Source organism: Narcine bancroftii, chromosome 4 (assembly GCF_036971445.1).
Source record: "Narcine bancroftii isolate sNarBan1 chromosome 4, sNarBan1.hap1, whole genome shotgun sequence".
Lineage (NCBI taxonomy): Eukaryota > Metazoa > Chordata > Chondrichthyes > Torpediniformes > Narcinidae > Narcine > Narcine bancroftii.
Window position 1 is genome coordinate 242,159,808 of NC_091472.1, and position 25,791 is coordinate 242,185,598.

General features: G+C 40.0%; 1 protein-coding gene across 8 annotated transcripts in view; it reads right to left on the bottom strand.

Moving 5' to 3' along the window:
- kcnh3 (potassium voltage-gated channel, subfamily H (eag-related), member 3) overlaps window positions 1-25,791 on the bottom strand; it is a 698,780-nt gene that overhangs the window by 258,077 nt on the left and 414,912 nt on the right. For 7 of the 8 annotated variants that reach the window (XM_069934512.1, XM_069934516.1, XM_069934515.1 and 4 more), the window contains 2 exons: window positions 23,562-23,692; window positions 11,842-12,091 (listed from right to left, as the gene is read on the bottom strand). In XM_069934512.1, coding sequence (XP_069790613.1) covers window positions 11,842-12,091; window positions 23,562-23,692 — 381 coding nt within the window. Of the gene's footprint in view, window positions 1-11,841; window positions 12,092-14,345; window positions 14,470-23,561; window positions 23,693-25,791 lie in introns of those variants that run through there. The other variant, XM_069934518.1, reaches the window with a different exon arrangement.

A 25,791-nucleotide genomic window follows, 5' to 3' on the forward strand; every position in this document is an offset into this window, starting at 1 on the left:
TCCTCGGAACTGCCATACGTGGGTTGAACATTTGTACTGTTATCACACATTTCTTCTGTGTTGGAAGGGTGAAGAGTGGCTGCACCCGGAATTGTGATAGTGGAGCCATGATCCATTTTCCCTGGACGTTCTGAAGAATCTTTGCTCACGGACTCCTGATGATCTTACAATGTCAGATCACTGGAGAAGAAAATTGATTACTGAGGCTGCATCTGAACCAGAGAGAACTGCATGACTGCTGTGCTCTGGTGATTACAGAAATGTGGCTTCTGGACATTATCCCACACACAGCGATCCATCTGGATGGCCTTATCTCTTTCAGGGGAGACAGAAATGCTGTTGCGCCTGCCAAGGCTCGAGGAGGGGTACTGTGCATTTACATCAACAAGAACTAGTACACAAATATTCATGAAGTAGTTTTATGGTGAATCCCAGACATCCCATCATGATGTTGCCAATGACTTCAATCATACCAACCTGAAAACAGTCTTACTATGGTTTCAACACCATGTCAACTTTGCCACCAGGAGAGAACACCCTGGATCAGGTGTATACCATCATCCCTGGTGTGTACAAGGCTACACCTCACCCCACCCCCCCCCCCCCCCACTTTGATTGCTCAGATTACATATCCATTCTGCTCACCCTGGTGTACAGACCACTTGTGCAATCAGATGACAATAAACTCGACTTGAAAAGCATCCTCTGACATCCTGCAGGGGTCTTGCAATTCAGAATGAAATGACTTTTATCCATCATGTCCTAGAGGCAGTCAATGTTTTTTTTACCTGAGATTTCCAGCATTCCATCATGACCTTCCAAATGAAGGGGTCCCGGGAGAACAGAGATCCTTCGCTCAGGCCCTCCACTCCCACCCTGACAGTGTTCTGGATTCTTTGTCCTCCTAAGGAGTTTTCTGCCACAGCCATCCTCCTAAAACTGGTGGAGGTGGGCTGACAGTTGGAAAAGGCAAGATATTGATCCCCCAATCAGCATGGATCCACCCCTGCATCAGCAGACCAGCTAACACTAGATGACCTCTTCTCCTCCAATGGTTCTCTTCCTTCTTGATGCTGCAGCTTTTCAGATCCAGTTGATTAGTTCACCGTAGATGATCTGCCTTTGACCTTGGCAAAAGACAGGCAGAATCGGAATTCTACTTCATGTGATTGCAGGTTGTCTGCTTTTCCCTGTTACGTGGCAAGAAGTGTCACAAATAGTTTGAACTTGAGGCTTTCAACTTGTTGCCAAAACAGATCCTATGAACCTTCAGATGTGTCTAAGTAGCATTTTGTTTCCCCCCCCCACCCCCCAAACATTTTGTTCATAGAATCATGAAGTTGGAAGGCACAGAAGTGGGCTGTACCACATCGATGCAAAATTATTTGACCACCTGCACCATTCCCACTTGTCTGCATTTGATTTATAGTACCGTTCTGTGCCTGTCTAAATGTCTCAAACATTTTTCTGTCTGAAAAATTATTCAAATCCTTTTTGAAATTTATTCCTCCCACCTTAAACTTTTGATACCTTATATGGTTAAAAAAAAGATTCTACCTACTCAATCTAAGTTCTTATAATTTTGATATAGCTCCAGGAAAAACAAGTCCAAACTCTGATCTCTTCCCCAGAAATTAAAATCCTCCATTCCAGGCAACATCCTGGTGAATCTCCTCAGCCTTTTCATTCACAACTACTTCGCTTCTAGTGTGTTGATCAACACTACACATAATGAATACTCCATATGATCTAATCAACATAATGAACAGTTCAGATCAGTCATGATCTCATTGAATGATGAAGCAGACTTGATGGACCAAATGGTCTACTCCTGCTCCTATTTCTTTTGTTCTTACAATAGCAAAACTGTTCAAACCAAAACCTCACTCCAATGCAAAATTTTATGTCTCATGTATGCCATTTTGAACTGCCAAAACATAGCTGAACAAATAATGATTGCAATCGTGTTCTTCCACCTTCTAATAGTACAGGAGGTAGCTTTTCAGCCCAAAGGTGCCAGATGACTGGCAGAGATAGAATTCCATCAGTCTCATTTCTCCTTAGCATATTTCCCTGCATACCTGACATTTATTCTCTTCCATGTATGCCCAGCAATTCCTCTTCTAGATACTTTTTTCTTTTAACCTGACCTGAACGGGTGATTTTATAGTAAAAGTGGAAGAAATTGTAGCAACTGGAGAAAACTCAGAGAGCATGCAAACTCCACACTGACAGCACTAGAGTTCATATAGCAGTGTAATATAGAAACAAGCACTTCAGCCCATCCAATCTGGGCTGAACTATTATTTTACCTTCTCCCATTGATCTCCCCATAGCTCTTCAGCCCATAGCTCTCCATACCTATCAAAATTTCTGCTAAATCTTGAAATTGAATCCACCTCTTCTGGTGGAAAGCTCTCCACACTCACCACCCTCTGGATAAAGAAGTTCCCCTAACATTCCCCTTAAACATTTCACCCTTAACCAGTGTCCTCTAGTTCTTCACTCACCCAACCTCAGTGTAAAAAGCTTGCTTGTATTTATCCTATCTACACCCCTCAATTTTGCATACCTCTATCAAATCTCCCCTCATTCTGACAGTCCAGGGAATAAAGACCTAACCTACTTGATCTTTCCCTATAATGTAGCTCCTCAAGTCGTGCAACTTTGTAAATTTTCTCTGCAATCTTACTTTTATTGATATCTTTCCTGTAGGTAGGTCAGGATGTTACTTAGATCCCAGCAAGACACCAGGATTATTTGCTGTGCCACTTTGTTACAACTTTTGGACACAGGGATGTCCTACAAACAGCAATTTAAATCAATCTGCTTTGGGTTTCAATTGGAGGAAGAATAATTTCCAGGACACCATACAAAGCCCTTGCTCTTCTGCAGATAGTATGGCAAACTACCATTTGTGGCTGCAAAGTGTTTTTGGAAAAAGTATGCTGTGTAAAAGCCTGGAACTTGCACGTTCCTGCATCAAAGCAAAAGATGTTTGAATGGCACAAGGTCAGTCAGTAGAATTACCAATCACATGTACCACTGATCAGCAGTTGTGCTCAGTCAACATGCCCTGAAGCTCAGGATGATCTCCAGAATTCATTTAGACAGCTTAGAAAGGCTTAGGCAAAGAAAATCAATTCACTGCAGGTTAATAAGTACAAATATTACAGCTGAGCCCCAATAGATTTTTCATTATTAGCAGTGCAACAAATTCCATCATTGAATCAATGTACAAACAATTACATTTCCATACTCAAGGGCCACTCTTCAAAATGGTTCCTATATCTTTGATTCTCTACCAGTTCTCCTGCCCTCAGTGGCCATTGTTGTTGCTCCCCACTCCCAACCTGCCCACTTTGCACAGCTGCTTGGCTTAGGGGCACCTCCAAGGCTGAGCTCTATCACATTCTCTTCTAGCTCATCAGCACCTACACACCTTACTCTGGATGCAGCACACACACACTGCTACCTTGTAATGAAGGGTGTGAATTTTATATTTATATATAAAGTGCCAACCTGAGCGAGATGGAAAAAAGTGACTTAACAAATAGACTTGTACCAGTATGCTTATGGAAAGTATTTAAGACTGACATCATGATAAAATGACCTTCAAAAATGCAACCCATAACTTTCAAGCAATCATTTTATTTTGCTGCAGATTCATTATCTATTCTGGCTTAAACATGGAGAGAAATTAGGATGAGGGGGCTCACACATTATTAGAGTACATTTTACATCCACCAGAAAATAACACCAATGGGATAAAGAGCCATCAATGAGCTTTTCATTCTCTGGATATTAAACAGATTGTTCTAGCAAACTACTTTTTCTACAGAAGATAAAAATCAAAATTGAATTAAAACAGGTTACTCCTATGTTTTGTTTGTTCAGCAGGCAGAGATGACCGCACAGTGTGACAATTCAAACTATATTGGGCACTACATCTTAAAATATGACACAAATTGTGAGGAAGGAAGAGGGACAACAGTAGTTCACATGGGAGACAGGGTAATTATACAAGGGAAAGGAGGGAGAAAGATATAGTGCAAAAGGAAAGTGAATTTTTTGTTTATATCCCCATATTATCTTAGAGCCATGAACAAACTGAAGGAGAAATCAAAGCACCAATAATTGAAAAAAAACCCAATGTTGAATGAAACTTGCAGGGAATTTGATCCAAACCATTGTAGTGGCACTGGCTAATTTAAGTGTTTTATCTTATTTGTACACGCAGTTCATCTTTTTATTGGCCTCATACAGATTGAAAATAACCCAGTAATTTTTTTGTTACTTGCATGCCCAAGTTTTAATTTCCTGTTTTTTTTTTTTAAAAAAAAGCAACTTTCACACTGATCTGCCAAGAACCTTGAAAATGTTTTCCCATTCAAAATGAAACAAATTTTAATTGCAGTCTTTGTGACAGTAAAGACACTCAATAATATAAATATGAAACAATAGCAATGCTGAACCTCTACTGCATTAGCAAAGACCCAAGTTCTGATTTGCTTGGAGGCAAATTGATGTAAACATACTCAAATAATAGGTATTATTTTTAATTAAAAATCTGTAAATACATTTTTCATAAATATTCACAAAATAAAACTCAAGCTATTTCTGTATATTATTTTGTTCAAAATCACAATGAAATTTGATGCTGAATGATGAAGAAAAGCTGACTAATTGTTATGGATGCAAGCAACTCCACGTACAGGGAAGTTCAGGTGCACATTGGCATTTTATAAACATCATCTTGCAAAATGCCTGACTTCTCCACAACGGAATGAATAATGAAAGATTTACCCAGTGCTTGCTATTAAATCAACCAGTGCCACTACAATGGTTTGGATCAAATTCTAAAGTAGGTGTAAGTTTTGAAGTTCAACTCCAAGGTTCAGCACAGCAGATCATTACAAGATGAACGATGAAACCAGAACTGATTAAATTGGAGCATTGGAACCAGCCATCAGCTTTAAACCATCTACAGATAGCACGCAGACACTAAAGCATTTGAATGGGATTGCTGACCTTCATTAAAAAGCTCAGATTAATGGCTTCATGAGCCAGAAGAGCTGAGTGGTCATGTTGCAATTGTTCAAAATATTGGTCAGACTATTCTTGGTGTATTATGTACAGTTCTGGTTTCCACACTACAGGACATATGTTATGGCAATAGAGAAGAATGCAGAGATTTACCCAAGTATTGTCAAGAATGGAGAGCAGCAGTTATATGGAAAGATATCAAGTTTACTTTGTTGTCATGTACATATATACATAAAATGTTTTTTTTTGCCTTTACAGGCACACAGAGGCACACTAGTCCAGCACCCCAATCAAGAGAAAGAGAGACCTTCTGAGACATCGAGTATCTGCAGGACCCAGCATCTCCTTTGTTGCTGCATCCTCCTGTAACCTCTGTAGATGGAAAATCTCCAGTCTGTTCCAGTGGTGACTCCAAACCCTTCTTGCCCCCTGGCTCAGCATGGATTGGATGGGCCAAAAGGCTAGTTCCTTTGAGAGCCCTGCTTACCATTGGCACACTCACGAGTCCCAGTCTTGATAAGTGGTTTCCAGGAGCCTGTCTTCTGTAGCTCTTGCCCTGGTAGGTCCTTTGGCTACAGAGCCCCTTGCTGCTCTGCTGCTGTAGTCTGTTCCTTTTGGGCCTTTTCCCAGGCTTCTCTTTTTTTGTTGAGAGTGGGGTGTTCTCCTGTTCTTGTGACCTGTGCCAGTTCATTGCCCCCCTGGAGTCTACAATCTCTTGTGGTCTGGGCTACCCAGCATGGGCACCACTGTCTTAGGCATGGAACTCCATGGGTTCTCTGATGTAGAGGAAACATTGTTTGTCCCATTCTACAGGCAGTTTAAACCTGTACAGGGTCATCAGTCATGATGACTGGGCAGCAGGACTTCACGGAGGAGCGCTCCTCCTGGATCCGCACCAGCGCTGCTGCTATACTAACTGCAGCAGCTGCACTGCCACCTTCACAGGTGACTTTGATAGGGTGGCTTTCCACTCTCTGGAAAATTGGAGGCTTGGAGAAGTTCACAAATCTAGAAATGGCAATGATAGGGCAAAGTCAAACATTTTCCTGGGTAGAAGAATCTAAAATTAGAGGGGATAATGTTAAAGTGAAAGGGGAGAAATTTAAAGGAGAGCTGAGGGGCAAGTTTTTGCCACACAAAGTTTATCTGCAACAAGCTGCCAGAGGCAGTGGAAACAGATTGACTATTACAATGTTTTAATGACATTTGGACATGTACTTGCATAGGAAAGGAGTAGGGAAGAGATGCAGGTCTAATGTGGGCAAATGGGGAAGGCACCACTGTGGGCATGGAGATGGTCCATTTCTGTGTTGCACATTTTCAGAATTCAAAGTGGATGTGGTTATTTCTTTTTATTTCACTTCATATTTGTTAGTTTTAATTTATAGTTTAATACCTCTGGTTAAAGGCATTTTAACTATATTTTAATCTATTTAAATGCTATTTAATGTCACAAAGTAGCTGTAGGCAGGGCCACAGGTTCCACCCTCTAAAGCCTGGTTTCCATTCATTCAGCTTTGCAGAATAACTAGGAGTGGCGGTCTCAGATATAATGCATCTTATGGAGCTGTAGTAGATAAATGTACCGACAGAATTACCACAGGGCCAGAGTGCAAGGAGGTGCATCAGATGGAGTTTAATCTAGCCAACCAATCTGACACACATGCACAACCACCCCCCCCCCCCCCAACCAACCATTAACATCTTAAAGCTATTGCTGCAACAACATTGTTCCAAATGTTAAAGGTCAAGCAGCCAGTGCAATGATGCAGAGACAGGCAGTAATGACAAAGTAATTAATGCTGCCTACAACTTTACAACAGCCATGAAGAATTTGAAAAGCATACCAAGTGTCAGTCTACACTGTGATATCCTGTTTCTGCATAAACAGATCCAAGGTCCTTTATTCAAACATGCAAGGCTGTTTTAGGTGACTATTAGAAATGCCCATCTTCATATTTCAGCTGTCAATAAGACAGTAGATCTTCAAAAGTAGTCTACATGGTATGCATTTTACATTAACAATATTTCATGTTCAATATTGCCTGATGAAATAGAAAGAAGTGATTATGGCCCACAAAGCACTCCTTCTCCAACTTATTCTACCCACATTCATATTAATGCTCTACTCTGGACTTGTTGGCTTCACTGCTGTGACAGTTTCATGCATCAACAACTCAGAACCTCAATGATCTAAATTATTCTACTAGTTACTAGGGGGCCATAGACAATATTATTAGCCTACCAACCAGCACGTCTTTGGATGAGAGAGGAAACAAACACCCAGCGAAAACTCACATGGTCAATGGGAGAACATGCAAACTTCACACAAAGAGCTCTAGAAGTCAGGGTTGAACCCACATTGCTGGATCTGAGAGTCAGTAGATTCACTAGCTCTCTTCAACAAAGTTCCAAAGTTTACAATTATTAATTTGAGGGCAGCTCATGAATTTTAATCTTGCTAGTAGATTTTACACAGAATATTTAAATGCATCTTTTTTGTCTGATTACTGATCAATTAATGTTGCATTTCACCTAGTTTAAAATCTCATCTATGAAATATTTTGACTTTTATCTGACATTATTGCAAATTTGGTGATGCAGAGAGAAGCTGCAATGACAAAGTAGTTAATTTAGGTTTTCTTACTTCATCCATTGTAACCATTTAATGCACTTTATTGAAGGCAAATCAATTTTAAAGGGTTTGATAGGATCTAAATTTCTCATCATACCCAGTTGATATGAAAATTCCTCACAAATGAGGCAGACTCAATCAAAGCCTTTGGTTGTATAAAGAATTTAAATGCTGATGACTGCTGCAGATACCTGGTTACAGATTTTAAAATGTTTGAAGTTCAGAATTATTGTCAGACTACATACATGACATCACATACAACCCTGAGATTCTTCTTCCTGTAGACCAGGCAGAATTACCACTTGTAGGTAGTGCAGAAAACTGGACTCAAGAGGAGATGTACATAGGTAAACAAATAAAGATGTAAATAAACTGACTGTGTGATAGAGAAAAGTTAAAATTGCAAAAGTAAATGAGTGTGATTGAGGACTCTGAAGGTGGAGGGGTAGCAGCAGCTCCTAAACCTGGTGGAGACTAAGGGTGGCTGTATTCAGAAAAACTCCCCTGCAACTTGCAATGAGTAGCATGTGGCTAAGAGAATGCATTTAGAACTCAGGAGCCTTCTGCCTGATGGAAATAGTTGAGAAATGTATCTTCAAAGTTTGTTCAATGAATTCTCCTTTGCATGAATTACAGAACTGGAGCAAATCACCAAATAGCTACCTGTCTGTGTGGCAATTCCTCTGTTGACCACATGTTTTCACTAGACATTCTCATTTACTTCCAAGTTTCAAAAAGGTGCTGGTTAATTGGCTATGGTAAATCACCCCTCAGTGTAGGGAAGTGCAAGAAGTATCAAAAAGATGCTGATAGTCATGGGAAAAGAGACAGTACAGAGCCATAGGAAAATAAGGGGGGGAAATATGATAGCTCTACAAATGGCTAGCTTGGAATTAATGGAATTAAATGGCTTCCTTCTGTGTTATAATCACCAAAGTAAAACTTGGAAATTGAAGTATTATTAGTATTATTTAAATTATTAATTGATACTATTTAAAAAAAGTCCAAATGTCCTATATGGACTTCCAGTTTGCTCTTAAATTTAAATTTGAAATTTGTACATAATGAACATGGTACATGGGGGATAAATGTGTGTTGGATACGTTGAGTTAAAGGCATGTTTAATTGAGTGGGAAGCTAGAAGAATATGTGAGTTTATACATGCTTATTGGCAGGATGGAAGATCAGATTGTTGTTATTCAAAAGTTATGATATGGATGAGCTCTAGATACCTTTGCAAAAGAAGCACAGAAAATTTGCATACAAGGACACATATGAGGGCAAATGGAATAGTGGCTTTCATTGAAAGAAAGAATCAAGTCTTCCTCCAACTGTTAGAAGGCTACCCAATTAACCTACAATCCCCATACATTTTGAAGGGTGGTAGGAAACTGCAACAACTGGAGGAAACCCTTGTGGACAGAGAAAATGTACAAACTCCTTATGATGAATATTCTTACAAAACTCTTTTATCCGAACTCTTTGGGGGAAAAAAGTAAACCTTTGAACCTTTGCATTATATAAAACACTCTGGACTCATTGCCTTCTCTTCTGTGACAGTTTCATGTGTTAGCAACTCAGAAGCCCAATGCTCTGAACATCATTTTATCCCTATGTGCACTTACTCTTGCATGTTTCAATAAAATTCTACAGCTACATACAGGAATGATTTCATTTTTAAAAGATATCAGACTCACTTTCAATGACCTTATAATCAATACATTCATTAGAGAACAAGAAATAGAATCAAGGACAGCCCTTGAGTCTTTGGTCTTAAATGTGTAATCCCTTATCCTGATGCAATGGCTACTAATTCTAGTGGCCTCCATTACTTAACAGGGAATAACAAAGCATTTTTCCCAGGACTTAACATTTTAATCCTTTTCAAGGCAAACATAGAACTAAGGGGATCAAATTGTTTGCTGTACTAAAAATGTGTTGTCACGAAAGCCTTCTAACAGTTGGAAGAAGACTTACTCTTTCTTCTTTCAATAAAGGCCACTATTCCATTTGCCCTCATGCGTGTCCTTTTTGGCAAATTTTCTGCACTTCTTTTGCAAAGGCATCTAGATCTCATCCATATCATAACTTTTGAACAACAATCTGGTCTTCTGTCCTGACAATAAGCATGTATAAACTCACAATCTTCAAGCTTCCCACTCAATTAAACATGCCTTTAACTCAACGTATCCAACACACATTTATCCCTCGTATATCATGTCATTATGTTTTCTTTCATGATCTTGCTGAATGGCAGAGTGGACTGGTGAGGACACATGGCCTCCTCCTGCTCCCATTTCACTCTTTATGCTGTTATCTCTGTCCATTGCTCTTCTGTTTACGTCAACTCCCAAACAATATTTATGTCCACCTCAAACCCTTATTACTACCTCATTATATACAAGGATCACAGAACAGTGAATAGCACACTTGCTATTTACTGCTAGAGCTAATTAAATATGAGTAAGCTCTGCTTTTATCTTTGTGGTGAATTGACCACCAGCCTACTGCAGGGGGCGATCTCTGTATCTGCAGGAAGACCACCTAAGGGACTGATTCCACCTGGCCGGCTGTCAATCAGTCGACCCCTCCTAAGCCAGTCACACAGGGATCCACCAAGGCGTGAACTGGTGTTCAGACTTTTACTGGAATAAAGCCTGTTGACCTGTCTTTTGAGTTTGGTACTTGCTTGCTGCCTCAGCACACAACGATCTTGAACTCTGTTCAGTAATAGCATTATCCTGAAAAGCAAAGATAACTTCTGGCTGTTTTTTTTCCCCTGAATGCAAACCCAGCAGGTTTGAAGGGGAGAACTAATAAGATGGGATCAAACGAGATTAACGTTTGCATTGGCATAAACCTTAAGATTTTTCTTTCTGCTTTTAAAAATCTTATCTGCACAACTGACAAGGAATTCAACTTGTCATCTGCTTTTTAAAAAAAAAATCTATGTTGCATGTGAGCCCAACTTTAAGAGTATAGATTTATTTGTGCACTTGTTTTTTTAAGCTGAAGTGAGAAGTTTTGTTGTAAACATAGTTTTCAGAACATAAATCGAGTTCCTCTGAATGGCCTGCTCAAATTTATTTAAAACCATGGTGAAGGATACCAATTATATCAATGGATGTCTGGCAAATATAAGCTCTTCAATCCATTACTCTCCTTTGAAAGTTGTGCTATTGTCCACCATTGTATTTTCCCCTATTATATGCCAGCTTGATTAGAGGCTGGGTTGTCACTTTCTACTTTTTTTTATCATGAGGGATTCCCAACACCATTTCAGGGGCTTTAAACCTATTTTACTTTCAACTCATTCAAACCAGGCTAGGAGGAAACAAAAAAAAAAACAGAAGCACACAAGCCAAGCAAACATGCCTGAAGGAAAGTGATCACAGCACAACAAATCACACTACTGTTCGTCCATGTGGGGTATTATTTTACATCTCAATGGTAGCAGTGTGAAAATTGGTTCAAATGCCAGGGACTGATGAATGCCATTGATTATAATGGGAGCAGGGTGATATCACTATCTTCTAACTCTCCAGAATGGAGGACCATCGCCTTCCCAAGATCGTGTTATATGGCGAGCTCTCCACTGGCCATCGTGTCAGAGGTACACCAAAGAAGAGGTACAAGGACTGCCTCAAGAAATCTCTTGGCGCCTGCCACATTGACCACCGCCAGTGGGCTGATCTCGCCTCAAACCGTGCATCTTGGTGCCTCACAGTTCGGCGGGCAGCAACCTCCTTTGAAGAAGACCACAGAGCCCACCTCACTGACAAAAGACAAAGGAGGAAAAACCCAACACCCAACCCCAACCAACAAATTTTCCCCTGCAACCACTGCAACCGTGTCTGCCTGTCCCGCATCGGACTTGTCAGCCACAAACGAGCCTGCAGCTGATATGGACATTTACCCCTCCATAAATCTTCGTCTGCGAAGCCAAGCCAAAGAACTCTTTCTGTGTCAGCAAAGGTTGAGCACAAGGGTCAGAAAAACATGGAGTAGCATGACAAATCAGGTAGAGTGATTCTCAATATCTGTTTTGCTTGAACCATAGATTTCTGCACCATAGAAAATTCCTGAGAAATGGATCCATGTTATACTGGCAACCACTGCTTGCTTAGGGATACTTTTTAAATTTGAAATTAAAGTCTTACCGAGCATGAAGAGGATCTCCACAAAAATGTCACTCACACTGGGCGGGTTTCTTGAAGCAGCAGAATGGTCATCGCGACTGACACTGAAGCAGACATTGTATGGAACAGTCACTGCAACATAAAATGTTGCCAAGAGGATCAACCAGTCCCATCCAGCTTTAAAAGTTCCATAATGAAGCAGAATAAATCTGGATTTCTGAATTGCTGCAACTTTATATTCTGGGAGTGCTGGTTTCTCTCCAAAGACATTCTGTTTGGAACAAATAAAAAAAAAAACGTTAGATATCCCTATACAAAATCTTCCAAACATTTAGAATTCAGTTGAAGTGAAAAGTTAACAGGCAGATCCCAAATGTGCAGTCATTGTAGATGAAGGTGAAGCAATGTTGTTAATAGTTAACAGATAGAAGGCAGAAAACAGGGAGTAATGTCTATTTGACAGCATTTGACAATGTCACTGGAGGATTTGTTTTTAAGCCTCAGGTTTAATCATTATGAATGAAAGAATTATATATACCAGATTTGTGGATGACACAAGATAATAAGACATGGTCAATTCTGTAGAAGACCAGGACATTGCAAAGGTTCAAGGAAAGATTAAGCGAATTGTCAAAAACTATAGCCTGAATAAATTAGCTGATAAATTAAGAGCTGTGGAGCTGTGGAGAAGCAAAATAATTTACATATCTTTTTACATAACTCACTAAAATCAAAAGTGTGGGGCATTTTGACAGGTTTCTCTGTGCTAACAATATCACAGAAATGATACGTGAACGTGACTTTGCATTAATGAGGCTATTTGGGAATAAAAGATGTGCCGTTTTGATAAGAGACAGTTAGATACCTATTCAATATCTTGAATTTTATAAGATAATCAATTTCCCATTTAGTGAGTTCGTTGAAATATTACTTTGAGAGAGTCTGAAGAAATGCAATGAAAGATCGATTTGTGTTATAGATGAGCACATTCAGGCCGAAAATATAGGCTCACCTTTGACAAGGCATATGATGTCATTGATACCACAGGAATAATTCCCCCCCCCCCCCCCCCCCCCCCCCTGTGAGCACACCATTATTTATTTGTGTATGTATTTGCAAGCCTGAAGTAGAGGTTCATCATGCTTGAATAATTTGGATGCCAGAAGAGTGGGAAACCATTTCACTTTTGTCAGGACAACCACTTGGCTCAGCTGTAGCAATTGAAGACAATTCACTGTTTTCATTGCAAGCCTGCAAAGCCAGGTGAACATGTTAATTATCAATGACAACAGTCTACAGGCATTAAGGCACAAGGCTATCAATCACATTAACACTCAAAAGTACAATAAGTAGCAAATGAGACCCATGAAAAAATTTTTTAAATGACACATATGTAGCAGATAATAAAAAAGAATAACAGTAGTGATTCCCAAACAATTATGATGTTAAATGGACAAATGTAATCTGTTTTTTTGAAGAGACATTTACAGAAGTCAAGAAAAATCCAATGAATGAGCAACAGGATAATCATTCAAATACATCAAGTGATGCACTAAAGACATTGGGACAGATTGCATGTACAATAATAAAAAATTTAAACTACCAATAATTATAGCTGATTACATATGCCTTACCCATCTTCTCAGGCCAAGTGTGGTCAAACTCAATTGTAAGCAAGTGCTCAAACTTAATATAGTACACCCTAGTCTAACAGGCTACCTTGACAAAGGACTCAAGCCTGAAACATTGATTGTTTACACATCTTTTTCTTTGCTACACCGTTTGACCTCCTGAGTTTCTCCAGCATCGTGTTTTTCCAATCAAACAGACTTTCGTGTTTTACAATAATTTTGTGTATTTAATCAATATATTTTATAATTGTTCATATTATGACTTTTTTCCCCCAGTATGCAATGTTGCATATTCAAAATGAAAGCAGCAAAAGTAAAAAGTAAAGCCAATAAACAAGCAACCAGTAGCCCCTTTTCCCACTGGCACTCTGTCCCAGGAATTAACTGGGTATTTACTAAGACAGAGTCTAGCGGAAAAGGAGCACTGACCGAATCCCAGTGTCAAATGACTTCATTTCACACTGGGGAATTGACCACCTCTACCCCTACTCATATCCCCAGTGTTTGAGGCCAGCGTGTGGATAAAACCCAGTGGAAAAGGGTCACCTGTTTCCAATAACTCCAATCTCCAGAGATAAATGTGTTCAGTGGGAAAGGAATTAGTGGCCTAGTTAAGGGTGGCTCAGTGGAAATGGCACAAAGGGCTTCCTATCCTGGGACACTGCACAGCCAATTAACTGGGATGTCAGTGGAAAAGGGGCTACTGTTTATGAAGGCCACTGATATTTTAAGTGCTCTTAACTAGGTTTACATTTTTTCAATTTAATTTCAATTTTGCCCTTAATCCTCCTGCATCCCATTCGCATGAATAGATTTAATTAGGAACACATGTCAGCAGGTGATTCAAGTGAAAAAACAATAGACTTTTCCTTTTTAAAAAACACATGGACTGACCATTTTTCACAGGGTGATGATACATCTTTCTCATAATCACAGTGAGCAACCCATTTACTCACAAACTGGGAACTGTAGAATTGTTCTTGTTTGGACCTCTTGCCAGACTTTTAAGTTCACTTTTCCCTTACTTTGAAAACATGCATGATAAGTGAAATACAAAGAAAACATGAATTTTACAGTTAAACACAATATAAACAAAATCTGAAATGAGAGTACATTTCAAACATCTAGGTTTCATTGCATTATCATAATATTCAAATTTAAACATGGCAAACATTGACAAAACAATGGGCAATTCTCCCAGCTCATTGTTTGTTACTCTATCTCAAGAATACCTCAAAAATATAATCTGAAATAATGTAAAGTACAAGAAGTTACAATGAAAGCAGCTTGCTCTGCCTTAAAGTGAATAACACATATTCAGGGTGAATTACATAAAACTGGGGTGAATGACTGAGGAATAACAAATATTTGAGATGTCTGAAGAACCACTTGGAGTGTTGTGGAAAACCATGTTACACACACACACATTTACAGCATTCTGACTGTATTCTTGTAATGCAGCCAACATTATATCATCATACCATTCTAATAATGCAGTACTTTTTTTTTTAAAAAGTGTATTATTACAAAGTGGTCAACTTTACTCAAATTAACAGAGCAAAAGAAAATCTTGTCAGGCGTTATACTCTTCTCACTATTCTGAAGGTTGCAAGTATTCCTGCTGCATCAATAGGGTCAGATGATTACTGAACTCCCTGTATTCTCTTTTTAATAACTCATCCCTACTTCCCTCTATGTCATTAATCCCCACACAGACCACAACGTTGGTCTGCTCCCCCTAAGAATGCTGTGAACTCAATTAGAGGAGGCAACATGCCAGTTGGAGCCTCAATCTCATCCATAGAAATCCCTAACCACATGCCTAATCAAAGAGTCCCCAATCACTCTTGGTCTTCTCTTCTTCCCCCTTCCCTTCTGAGCCAGAGGGCCAGTCTCTGTACCGGAGACATCAACACCTCAACTTGTCCCTGGACACTCATCTCTGTCAACAGTATCCAAAAGGCTGTACTTGTTGTTGACTCGAATGACCACAGGGGAATCCTGCACTGTTCCTTCCCTCTCCTGACAGTCATCCATCTACCTGCCTCCTGAAATTTAGGGAGGACTGCCTCCCCGACACTCCTGTCTGCAACTACCTTAGCCTCCCACAAGATCTGCAGTGCGTCCAACTCTAGCTCCAGTTCTCTAACTTAGGTTGTGAGGAGTTGTAGCTGAATGCACTGCTGATAGGAGTCATTATCAAGGACAAGTATTACATCCCAGATTTCCCACAACCAGAGCACACCACAGCCCTGGCAGATTCCATTACCTATATGGAATTAAAGCACTTAAATCACTCTAGCCTTTACCTTTCTTTGTAGTAGACTCATCAGCCTCTCAAACTGGTCCCACTCCTTCACTAGGCTGCTCCTTCAGTGAGCCCTTCTTTTTATTAGTCCCTGCCAATTTTCTCAATTACCCAATTAATCCCTCCCACAATAATCAATTAACAGCAGTCACCAGACTCTCCTGGTGGAAGACTCCTCACCAGCTGATCAACAATGCATAGTTATTTGTATGTCATTGCTGTGTATGTGTTTTTGTTAGTTGTGACCATTGCTGAACTCCAGGCTGCGAGCCATGGACAGCTCTGGAGGGCAGACTGCAATGGGCCCATTCCGGGTACTGGAGTTGAGATTCATGTGTTTGCACGCATTTAGTTATGTGGTATACCATGTCTGTGATGGTGGGTGCTGAAGAAGTTAAACCCTCATTTCTTGTGTCTGTAAGTGTGTGTCTTTTTTGTGAATTCCCAAGAGTGTAAATAAAACCACTGTTTGTTCATTTCATGTATCCAGCCTTGATTCTCCCTGAACCCATCAAACCTATTCTTGAACACATTTGACGCTGTGATCAGGGTTCAAGGAGTTTCGACTGGACCTGTGCAGTCATGATGTATTTGCTTAATACTAACCCGGAGAGAGTGAATTTTCTTTCACAAGATGACTCATCTGCAGGCACTGGGAGTGGTGATGATGGCACTAAGCGGTAGTTGGACATGGGGCCAACAAATATGCTGACAGTGCCAATGATTATAATGCTATTGAAGGACCTGCTACTAATACTGATACCTGCTGACACTGAAAACAGCGACTCTGTAATGGAGATGGAAACTGTCCAGCTCTGCAGGTTTTGATATTCTTATGTTGGGGAGGTAATGATCACCAACCAAATTTGTCCCACACCAGTAACCACCACACATCTGGTGACCCTCGATGGGATGAGTGGCTCAGTGGTGGGTCTCTGTGCAGAATCTGGCTAATACAAAGTCCCAAGGTATTGACTCTCTGAGAGAGAAGGTTTGTGGAATGTTTGTGCAGATGATGTACTGATAGAATGCTAGTGCGAGTGCTAGTGCTAATCCTGACCACTGGGGGAGTCGGAAGATGAACTGTTGCATCTTGGGTAGATTCAAAATGGATGCCTCCATGAGGTCTTGTCTGTGTGTGTTCTATCGAATAAATATAGGTGTTTTTAAAGAACCCATATTTTTTTATTACAATAAAAGAAACTTCACATTGTACTGAGAGTGAGAATCGGTCAATAGAGCAGCAGAGAAATGGAAAGTGTGAAGATCCTCGATGCTGTAAATTGGACTGGAAATGTCAACCAAGAGTGGAAGTTGTTTAAACAAAGATTCATTCTGTACCTGCAAGCAATTGGACTTGATAGCAAGCCTGCAGTACAGAAGATTGCACTACTTTTTTACCATGGTGGGACATCAAGCAGTAGAGGTTTTCAATACATTTGTTTTTGCTGAGGCAGAAGACCAGGTCAAGTTCAACAAGATTATTGAGATGATTGATGAACACTGTTCACCAAAGAAAAATGAAATCTTCATGAGGTATGTGTTTCACTCACGCACACAACTGCAGGGAGAGAGTTTTGGTACTTTTTTTTAAAACAGACTTGAAATTAAAAGCAAGAATGTACAATTTGGATCACTGTAAGATTCAATGGTCCAAGATCAAATTGTCTTTGGAATTATTGATAAGAAAGTGACAGTGAGGATGCTGTTAGAGACAGAGCTTATCTTAGCTGGAGCTGTAAAGATATGACACACCAGTAAATTAGCTCTGCAGCACGTATAAAAGTTTGGTGATAGTGAAAACGAAGACATAGTCATAGCTAGAGTGTGTGCCCATTCACAAACAAAAAAATGAGACATAGAGAACAACAAAAAGAAGGAGAGACATTCATTTGTAAACGATGAGGCACTCAACATGCACCAAAATAATGCCCAGTCTATGGAAAAGTCTGGAATAAGTGTCAAGGGCAGAATTACTATGCAAAGCAATGTTTTTCCAAAGGGAAACAAAAACAAAAGTGAAAGTGTGCACACTATAGAAGAAACATCCCTCAGTGATACACTTTTTGTTGCCATAGTAGTGCAGGGAAGATAATAAACTAACTGACACTGAACAGGCAAGCATGAACAGAATTGAGCAGAATAAGTGGACTGTGTCATTGCATACAAATGGAGCAAATATTCCTTTCAAGCTGGACACAGGGGCAAAGGTCAATTTGATCTGTGAGCCCAACATCAGGGCAATGAAGATAAAGTCATACATCCATGAAAATACTGTGCAGCTCAAAGCCTACAATGGACAGAGCATCAAATCGAAAGGTGCATGAAAACTCAAGGTGAAAGTTAAAGATAAAGAGAACCACTTCAGGTTTGCAGTAGTCCCAGATGGACATGAATCACTGCTTGATGACAAATCATGTGAAATCTTAAGCCTAGCCAAGAGGGTGCGCACACCAGGGAAACTTACTGTGTTAGCTGATGTGTTATCCAGGGCAACGAAGCTGAATGAAATACACAATGAGAGTTCCACAAAGACACAGGTGAATCTCCACGTGAACCTGATCACCAAATCTCTTCCCATATCTGACATGAAATCTAAGTACATCACAGCTGAAACAGTAAAGGACACAGTTCTACAGAAGATCATCAAGAATCTGAATGAAGAATTCCAAGAGGTGAATGTCAGCTACTACAACGTCTGAGCTGAATGTTGTCAATGGGCTTTTACTCAGACAGAGCAGAATTGTCATTGCTCAATCACTGCCACACAGATGCTGAAGAGGGTGCATGAGGGGCACCTTGGAATGGAAAAATTAAAGGAGGGCCAGAACTGCTGTTTATTGGCCAGGGATAAATGCTGACATTGACAGGATGGTTTCCAGCTCTGAGACCTGTTTGAAACATCTCACAATGCACTGATAATAACTGACATCAGCAGAACCATGGTAGAAAATTGAGACTGATTTGTTCTACATGGATGGAAAAAATTACTTGCTGGTTATTGATTATCTATCGAACTATCTGGAGATTGAGCTGCTTGTGTGATCAAATATATGAAATTGATCTTTGCAAGACATGGAATTCCTCAAAATGTTTACAGTGACAAGTGACCATGCTACAGTTGTGGAGAATTCCGGAACTTTACAGAAGAGTACGATTTTTGACATGTGACTTCAAGTCCTCTGCATCCACAGAAAAGCAGAGAATGACGTTCACATAGTTGAACAGTTGCTAAAGAAAGCATTAGACAGTGGCTCAGATCCTTATCTAGCTCTATTGAGTTACAGAGCTTCACCACTTGAACATGGCATGTCACATACTGAACTTCTGATGGGACATAGAGTACACACCACACTTCCCAACTTTGCAGACCCAAACAATAACAGAGATATCAAAGATGTCGAATGGAAACAAAAGTGTCTGCAATGGAGAGAAAAAGCAAACTATGACAAGTCAGCAAGAAGCTTAGGGCCACTGGCACAACATGACACAGTGAGACTCAGAGATTCCAACACTTGGAACAAAAAGGCTACTGTTCCGGAGGAAGTAAATCCAAGATTCTACACTGTCAGAACAGAGGATGGTCAAATACTGAGGAGGAATCAAAAGAGCCTGCAGAAAATGCAAGAGGCACTGCAGGAACAGACAAATGCAGAAGACCCAGTCTGCATAACAGAGGAAACACCACCAGTGACAGTAGTGGACCAGCAGAGCTGACACAAGCACCTGTGTTAAGAAGATCCAGATGTATTATCAAAGCACCTGACAGACAATCTCTAAAGGCTTCTCTCTCTCCTCCCCTTCTCTCTCTCCCTCTGCCCTATCTCCCCTCTCCCCCTCACCTTTCTCTTTCTTCCCCTCCCCACTCTCCCCTATCTCTCTCTCTCAATTCTTGATGGTGCCTTCAAACATCTCTCTAGTCTAGGCTGCAGGAAGCTCCAGAGAGCCAACTGCAATGGACCCATTTCATTTGATATACTAATTAGTTGTAATTATTTTACTCTTTGTTGGTGTTCTGCGCTTGTTAGAGATACAGATGGAGAGAATTGGAGGGTAGTGTGTGTTTAACCCTAGCATTCACAATCGGGAATTTAGCAGTGAATTATTTGCATCTGATGTATAGTTGTTTGTGTATTATTGCTGTGTATGTGTTCATTAGTTGTGACCATTGCTGAACTCCAGGCTGTGAGCCACAGACAGCTCTGGAAGAGTGAATACAATGGGTCTGTTCCGGATCCTGAGCAGCGGTGACACAGGAGATCAGGTTCATATGTATGTACTCATTTAGTTATGAAGTATGCCTTGGCTGTAGGTGGTGGGAGCTGAAGAAATTTAACCCTCTTTTCTCAATTATACAGTACTGTGACTATGCTGGTGGGTGCTGAAGAAGTTAAACCCTCATTTCTCAGTATACTGTGCCTGTGGGTGGCTGTTCATTAGTTTGTGAATTTATGCCCATTTGGTGAATTTGCATGTGTGTAAATAAAAACTACAGTTTGTTCATAACACTTATCTAGTCTTGATTCTCTTTGAACCTGTCGAACCAATTCTTTAATACAATGGGGATGTAGGTTAATTGGATGTAATTGGGCAGCATGGCTCATGGCAGGTAAGGGCCTGCTACCGTGCTGTTGGTCTAAATTTAAATTTAAATGGGTTGTTCTCCATTCCACGCTTGTAATGGCAGTTGATCCTTCTGGACAGGGAAAATACTGTATTGATTAAGATGTAAACCTGATTTTCAGAGATAAAAATCATGATTTTGAGCACCTGAGATCAGTAAATCATAGATTAATCAACACATGATCCAGATGTGATATTTGGTCAGAAAAAAGAGAGAGAAATAAAAATTGAAGTTCCTTTTCCTGGATTCACCACACAATAAATCTTCTGGAATTCAAATAAGAACATGGTATAGCTTGACCATGAGTTCCTACAATTAGATAGCTTGCTGACACTTGCACACTTATAGTGGCCACATAGGCAATGTCCACCTCCTCCAAGAACGACAGGTAAGCTTTTATGAACCATGAACCTAGCAGGAACAGACAAAACGCCAGCTACTCATTTGGCTGCTCTAAAAATAAAATATCTACAGCTCACACTTTTTGGTTTTACATGGATTTTTATAAATCAATTTTTTTCTCCTTCACCCAGTCTCAATGAACTGACAGTGCTTCACCATTCAGTGCAAAATTACACCACAAGGAGGTATAGGTGCAAAAATATGTTCTAATTAATCATAATATCTACTTCCACTGCAGAATGCCATAATTCAAAATAAATTATTAAAGTCATAATGGGTGTCGTTGCCGGAGCTGCTGTGATGGCAGTGCTGCCGCTGTTGAGGACCTGCGGAGACCCTGAAGGGTCCAACTGTCCAGTCTGACTGCCGTCACCTCTGTACAGGCTTTAAACAGCCTGTTAAAGGAGCCGATGATGGATTTATTAAAATCCTGCAACTGTGCAGTCTGGACTCAAGATGGCAGCACCTCTGATTGGCAGCAGCCACAAAGGGTTGCAGACTCCAGGAAAGCAGATTACAGGCACAGGGCACCACAAAACGTGAAGACCACCCTCTTGTTTGAGAAGGAGAAGCAGAGGAGATGACCCACGGAGGTGCGCTGCAGCTGATGAACACACAGACAGCAGTCTTTTGGTGACTTAATGAGAAACCTATGCAAGCTGCAGGCTGCTGGAGATTGCGGTCAAAGGATTCACACCAGGCTGTGGACTGCTGGAGAATGGCTCGAGACTGACTGAAGAGATGCCAGGTATCGGAACAGGGATGTGAGAGTGTGCCAAGGGTACTGAAGGGTTCCTAATCATGTCAGAGGATTGGATCTTGAGCTTGGGTTGCTGATGGTTTGGACTGGAGTCTGTGTGGCTGTGGAGGCTGTGGGACCACTGGAGGTGAACCCATGGACACTTGATGACTCTGGGGGGGACTCTCTTTTGCTTCTCTTTCTCTGACTTTAAGAGGTGTCTGGCAATTTTTTATGGCAGACTAAAGGCAATGTTTCGTAATTTTGATTTAGATATACAGCATGGTAACAGGCCATCTTGGCCAACTGGTCCATGTTGCCCAATTTAGACCCAATTACCCTACACCCTCCGTACAATTTTAAGGGTGGGAGGAAACCAGAGCCCCTGGGGAAAACCCATGCATACACGGGGAGAACATAGAAACTCCTTTAGACTGCGTGGGGTTTGAACCTCGGTCCCAATTGCTGGCGCTGTAATGGACTAACCACTATGCCAACTGCATGCTATCAGTTTTTATTATATGACGATAAAATAATTTTGAATTTTGAGATCTTCTGCAGTACCACTGAAACAAGGGCATTCATTCATTTGTTCCTAACATCCTGTGATCAGCTCCAGAGACTTCATTTTTCCACATGAATGAGAGATGTGAGTAGGTCCAGAGATACATAGGAACATAGGAACAAAGGAAGTAGGAACGGGAGTAGGCCAAAAATGGCCCATCGAGCCTGCTCCGCCATTCAATACGATCATGGCTGATCTAATTTATGACCTAACTCCACCTACCTGCCTTCTCCCCATACACTGCTGCTTCCTCTCTCTTGCTAAATATAAACACTGGAGGCCATAAATCTCATGCCAAACAGCTTATCTTTTCACCACATTTGACTGGGAACAAGTGAGAAATGTTAGCAATTTCTGCAACAATTTATGATGCTAATCCAGAATTAAGTGACTATATTACACATTGTTTGCTGACAGGAGACCCCCATTTGGGCTTGCAGAATCACTGACCAATACATTAAAGAAGCCAGTCCAAAATAAGAATGATCATCAATAAAGTATTATTAACATCACAGAATGACACTATATTCTAAAATTAAAATTTTAGATTAAAATGACATTTTATCTTACTCTTTTTACTTCCTACTTTGATAAAGCATTGACCAAATCTAACTTCTATCCATAGTGGGCATTAAGCAGTTGGTAAAGTATATCCTATCTCACACAAGGATGTTTTAGTGTATTAAATAGGTCACAGTGCATTGCCATATGCTGTTCCCAGGGATAGAGTCCAACCCAGTCTGGTGAACTAGACAAATGTTGCCCCTCCTGATGGGTACAGTTCTTTCCAAATGTTGCAAGAAATTAACTAGGTAATTTCTGAAAGAGAGTCCTCTCCCTTTTCTTCTCCATCTGGCTGTTAAAATCCAGCTGTTTGACCAACCTTTTGGTCACCGAAATATCTCCACCTGCTATGTTTTAATTTAGGGGGTTGGTTGCATTCTGAAGTGTCCCGTGATGCAACAATAAATTCACTGCATGAACACGACCAAGTTTAGTCATTGTAAAGCAAGTCTAAACTGCCAATGCAAATCAGGAAGGATGGCTGGTGTGGAGCAGCAGAGAGATTATATTATCACAGCAGGAGGCATTTTTTTTAAACATTCGCATTAGACAATGCTAAAAGGACAGAAAAAAGGAAGTTTGACACTACATCTGACCATATTGTTTCTTACATGCTGATGCTTGATGGCGGCACAAGGCAACAATGTAGTAAATGTTCCAATGTCGAAATCTCCCACCTTCAGCACATAAGAAAAATGATATGGCAAGTTTAATCAGCAATAGCAAATGGCTAAAAGAATAATGAAGTATAGTGAATAGGTATTTGGTCACGTGTTGTTTTTAACCCCACTCAAGGGTATTGAATTGATGCCACTCATTTGCTAATCACCAATGATGGAAATAAAAGTAATGGCCAGAAAAGGGCCTGTGAGAAATATCATGTGATCTCTGTGTGTTTTTGTACATACATTATTTAGCTTCAGCTTGCTCTTGTCCTGTTTCTGTAAGTGTCCTGACAGATGGTACAACACAGCTCGGCTCCTTCTTCTGTTAGCATTGAACCCTGGTGGCCTCGTGTTTGTGTAGATTTCCAATTCATCTGCAGGTAACAAGAGGCAAAAATTGACATAAGTGGAAAACTGTAGTAATATGATGTGATGCAGAAAAGCCATTCTCCAGAATGTTAGCATTCATTCAATGGCTGCAGAGAATCCTGTTTTGCTAAGACTTAATCAAGTTTTATGAAAATGAGGAAGTAAAACACACAATTTCTAACCAATATCTTAAAAATATTTTATGAAGTATAAAATGAAGTCTGCAGCACAGCATTAAATTGAGTGCTAAGAAACAGTTTCTGCATTTCTAATAGCCTGAATATGCATGAGATTGTCTGATCTCGGAAGCTAAGCAGGCTCAGGTCTGGTCAGTACTTGGAGGGGAGACTGCCAAAGAACATTAGGTGCTATGAGGGGTGCTGGACAAAGTGGTGACTCTGGTAAACAAAAGTCAAAGAATTTCATGTATATTATATTCTAAATGTAGTATTACTTGACTATTACCTTTTCCCAGATTTTCCTGAGGAATATCCATGGTCACCCAAGGAATGTTCATGTTTCTGTCATTCTGTGCTCCAATGCTGAACTCTTCATGGAGGCAAGTGACAGAGAACATTTTCTTGTTGTTTTCCACAGGAAAACATTACATGATTAAATTGTACTATGTTAGACCTGGTGCAGGTTCAATGATACTGTCCCTGTCATTTCATTGGAAAAGAATAGTTCCAAGGGAATGAGGCACATTAGAGAAAATGTTAAAATCAATTGTGAACTTAAATATATCAAAATGTTTTTTATAATTCTTTATACTGGAATTCTTGTATAACTATCTTAAAAATGACGATTAAGCAATTTTTGGCTATTTCTGAATGCCAATATGACAGCTTGTTTGGTGTAAGATGTAATGTGAAGGTGCTCCATTGGGCAGAGATGGCTTATATGGTCAGAAATCCCTATGTGGTGGAACTCTCACCCTTGAGGTTGGAGCTGGCATTGCCAAGACTCCATTTCAAGATTCAAGGTTCATTTATTCCCATGTAATAAAAACAGTGCAATATTACACAGAATTTGCTTTCATCTACATTTGAAGAAAGCATGGACATAGCAGGTAGGGCAGTAGCGAGAGCAGATGACTTGCCACTCCTAGGAAAATACAAAGCAGTACTTAAGACTTAGTGTAAGACTGAAAAAAAATCACAGGTTACATATTGATTATATTTTGCAGCAAGACTAGTTTGTAAATATTCTAAGTTAAAAGATCCCTGACTCTTGAAATGCTGGAGAAGGTTGGAAACCTACAATGTTATGAAGGAGCACAAGCTCACTGACAACAGAAATTTAGAACTATGATGTTCTACAGTGTATTACATTGAGAATTACGAATGGATTCATATTGTAAGAATGACTACATTCTGTGCAGACTCTAGAGGATGCTGTGAGTTATGGTGCAAAGAGCATGAATTCATTGTTGTTACAAACACAAGTGTGGGCCAAAGATCATTCAATTACCTTATTTATTTCTGTACCAGTCCTATCTCATGGGCATACAGCAAGTATTCAGAGTTACCTGCATTTGACATTATTTGGAAGAATATATATCCTATTGCAAGGGGTTGGCTATCTCTTCAGTTCTTGTTTTTGATGAGATTACATTCAGCTCAAACTGATCTGAGCTGAACGCAATTTGACCACTTCAGAATTTCCAATTTTCTCAGTTTTTGTTTTACATGTTTCCTTAAGTGCAAAATATTGATGAGGCTTTAAGCCAGACCTTGCCAAAATAATACTGCTTCACATTAATTTCTGATTTTGGACAATTTCCCTCAGATCTGAAGCTCAAATCTTATAAAGATATTTTCATTGATTTCCTTGAGTAAATCATTTTTCATTCATTAGGTAGAACTGACTGAAAAAAAAAGTTCCTTTTGTGTTTTTGTTTGAAAATGCTTTAGTTTTCATGGACTTTGCTTGATGTTTATGCTCCTAATGTTGAAGATACAGCTTTTGTTGTGGATATGTCTTTATTACTTGGACAATCGAACTCTAATGTGATGATTGGGGGAGATTTGAATGTGGTGTTGGAGCCTTTATTGGATAAGGACCCAAGAGTAATTAAGAAGTCTAAGATGGCAATCCAAGTGAT